The 3408-nt window shown below is 55.2% G+C and overlaps 1 protein-coding gene across 1 annotated transcript in view; it reads right to left on the bottom strand.

Annotated features, from left to right (window-relative positions):
• Positions 1-7: 7 nt before the first annotated feature.
• Positions 8-3408, bottom strand: part of LOC113961938 (interferon-induced very large GTPase 1-like) — a gene marked incomplete at its 3' end in the record, with an annotated part of 3666 nt that continues 265 nt past the window's right edge. The window contains exon 2 of the mRNA XM_027672642.1: positions 8-3393. Coding sequence (XP_027528443.1) covers positions 8-3391 — 3384 coding nt within the window. The remainder of the gene's footprint in view (positions 3394-3408) is intronic.

Below are 3408 nucleotides of genomic sequence, written 5' to 3' on the forward strand. Positions count from 1 at the left end.
CGTCTCCATGCAGGTTACAGAAAGCCACACAGCACTCAAAGGTGTCATCGGGGCTTCCCCGGGGACAGTACCAGGCGATCTCCACAACACCTGCCATCAGCAAACGCTCTCTGGTGCTGCCTTGGCAATGGCGGTGGAAAAAAGTGTCGTGTCTTTGTTTGCTCAGCAGAGCATTGAGGAGCTGAGACTTGGAAGAGGAGGCAGAGGTGCCAATGCGGATGAAGGACACAATGGGCGTCTCTGCCTGATGGATGAGTTTGTTATTGTGACTGTTCATCCTGGGCTGCTGTCCCGACTTCTCCGCCTCTTTCCAGCTCCTTTTGATTTGGCTGAGGGCCCAGAGCGGGAACTCGATCTGGGCAGTGCCCGGCTTGGGCACCAGCAGGGGCAGCGCCAGTTGGCAGAAGGCCAGCTTGGTTGCAATGGACTGTCTCATGAAGTCATCAGAACAGTGGAAAATCACCATCTGGAGGTCCATGGGGTGCACGTGGCCATCCCTGGTTGGAGGTTGAGGGGCTGCTTCCTCCAGATCATTTAGAAAGTTTTCAAAGGAGTCTGAGGGTTCGTGCTCTTGCTCTGTGGTTTCTGGCATGGGGGCAAGTCCTGGGTTGCTCCCATCCCCACAAGTCAGGTACCTCACCTGATAATCCACGGTTAAGAGCTTCTGCAGGAAGTGAAATGGCAGTTCCTGGTCCTTGCTGGGCTGGCTGTCGTGCAGAGATGTCTTGCAGATGATGCGGAAATGTTCCGTGCCCATTTTTCTTGGATAGTGACTTTCTAGTCCAAGGCGCTTGAGCAACTGGAGGAACTCTTGGTTTGCAGTGGCTTCATTGGCTTTGGATTCACTGGCACCTGACTGGGATTTGGAGTGACTGGAAGGCTCAGTTGTTTGGAAAGTGTCTTCCATGTCTTTGAGTATGTTCTGCATCCTCACATCATCCCCTGTTTCCTCCAAGCTGCCACCGATGAAGGAATTCAAGTCACGTTCCAGCATCTCCCAGTCTGTGCACTCCCTGTGCTTCTGGAGGAGATTCTTTGTCCCTGTGGACCACAAGCCTTCCATGTGACCTTCCATGAAAACCAGACGCTCCCTCTTCTGCTCTGGGGACAGCTCTTTGCTTTGGGGTGTCACGGTCAGAGCCGTCAGCAGAAGGGAGGCCTCAGCTCTGGCAGCATCTTGCTCCTTCAGAGTCACGTACTGCTCGTGTGCCGCTGCCATTGCCTGGGCCAGGTACTGAATTTCTGCATGGCCAAGGAGGTGCTGAAAAGTGCTGCTTTCCACCTGGTACCCTGTGCTGGTTGCAATTAAGAGCACCAAGAGTTCCATGTCCTTCTGAGCCCTTTCCTGGAGAGACCGCAGTAAGGAATGAATTGCGAGGCCTGTGGTCAGGGTGGCTTCTCTCTTTGCTTCCTGGACGGCAGAAGCAGAGGTTCCCGGTGCGTAGGTGACAGCATGGATGTGCTCCCTCATTTGCTGCAGTGTCTGCAGGAGCTCTTCAAGTTCAGAGACATTGGGAGTTTTGGGAAGCCTGTGGTCAGTCTGGAAGATCCATTGCATAATGAAGGAAGACTCAGGGAAGTCCTTGACAGAATAGATATGAGGATCCAGGAGGCTCCTCAAGATTGCCTTGATAGAGGTGGAGTTTTCTGGAGGTGACTCCTGGCAACTCCTGACGGTGTTCACCAGGAAGTCCTGCAGGGCTTTGTCCGACAGGCACACCTTGATCCAGACTCTGGGGTCCTTGGTTTTTGCACTCAGATCCTGTTTCAGTGTCATCAGCATGAGCAGTTTCTTTTCATCCACTGCCCCCTGCCAGGTCTTCACAATCTCCATGAACTCTCTGGCCTCTTCCACTGCACTGGCCAGTTCCTCTCCTAAAGCGGTGCCGACGCTCTGATTGGTCAGCGCTTTGTATGCAGCCCTGAGGGCGTGGCTCATTCCATGGACGGACTGAAAATCCCTGCTGTGATTGCACAGGATGACCTCCCACACCGGGATCAGCTGGAAGCCGCGGTCAATAACGCACCACGTTGAGTTATTGGACACGAGCCCCGTTTTCCACTGAGGGAGAGAATAAGTCTCTGATGGACCCCCTGTGGTGAACACGTGAAGCTGAATCTCTGTGTGGGAGCTCTCTCCAACTCTGCCCTGGACAGAAGCCTGTGAGCTGGACCAGGAAACATTTGTGGCCCCTCCTGCACTGGCCCCGAAGCCACTGAAACTGGCCCCAACAAAGGTGTTCAGGGCTTCAGATGTTTGTCGCTTTATCTCCTCCCTCTGCTCGGCTCTGAATCCTCCTGTAAACGCCTTCCACCAGAATATCCCCCCAAAATGGAGGGGACCCTGGCTGACGTGGGACCCAAACCTGCTGAAGAAGCTCTCCAGCAGGTTGGGCTGGTCTTCTTCCCGAGTGAGGCTCAAAAGCTGCTCCATGCCTTGCAGCTCCCGCAGGGCCCCATCCGAGAGGAGAAGCTGATGCCTTTGGAAGTAGCAGGAGGCCAGAGGGATGTACTGGTACTTGGTGGTGCAAAAGTAGCTCTGCTCAGAGTGGGACTGGTGGGTGCCCTCTGCCTGTGAGGAGCTGCTGTGATGTGCACCAGCTTCCAATTTAACTCCCCAGAACCCGGCTTTGGCAGAAACGCTGATGCTGAAGCCCAGCTGCTCCATGGACCTGGTGAAAGTGGATTCTGCTGCACTGGAGAAGAACTCCTTGCTCTCAAACAGCGATCCTTGCTCTGGACCGGCGAGCTGGAATCCCTCAGGAACCCTGAGGAGCTGCTCTCGCTTTGCCAGCACATCTTCAGCCCTGCTGGTTCTGTAGATGCCCTGCAGGGCCAGTCCCCCCGACGCCCGCCTCAGCACCTCCCTGTCGGGGATGTTCTCCCTCCTGCCCACTGACGACTCCTGCTGCTCCAGCTGCTTCTGGATGCTCTCCAGCACATCCACCAAAGGCTTCTTTTGTGCTGGCCAGAACTCCTTGGGAATCTCCATGGCTTCCCATAGAGCCTCTGCTCTCTGCCTTACAGCCTCCTGGCTGTGGCTGTGGCTGTCGAGCATTTCTCTCAGCTCGTTCAGGACTTGCTTGGCCACTCCTTGTCTCTGCTTTGTCCTCTCCAAGTGCTGCTTTTCTTGCTCCTCAGAAGTTGCTTTGTCATCTCTTATTTTCAGGAGTTTCTGGAGCGCCCTTTTCTCCCAGGGGTGCCGCACTTGGCACTCCAACGTAAGGTAGTCTTCATATTGCAGGTGTTGCAGGGCTTGTGTGCACTGGACTCCCAGGGTCTGGGAGAGTTTGGGGAGCCAGTATCCAGCCTCCAGTCCTTCCTTCTGAAGTGCCTCTGCCAGGAGCTCTGCCTCTCCATGCCCCTCTCGGGTGTCGTCCTGCGAAGCCATGGCTGTGGGGGAAGAAA

This window comes from Neopelma chrysocephalum, unplaced genomic scaffold (assembly GCF_003984885.1).
Source record: "Neopelma chrysocephalum unplaced genomic scaffold, ASM398488v2 Primary Assembly neopelma1_97516, whole genome shotgun sequence".
Lineage (NCBI taxonomy): Eukaryota > Metazoa > Chordata > Aves > Passeriformes > Pipridae > Neopelma > Neopelma chrysocephalum.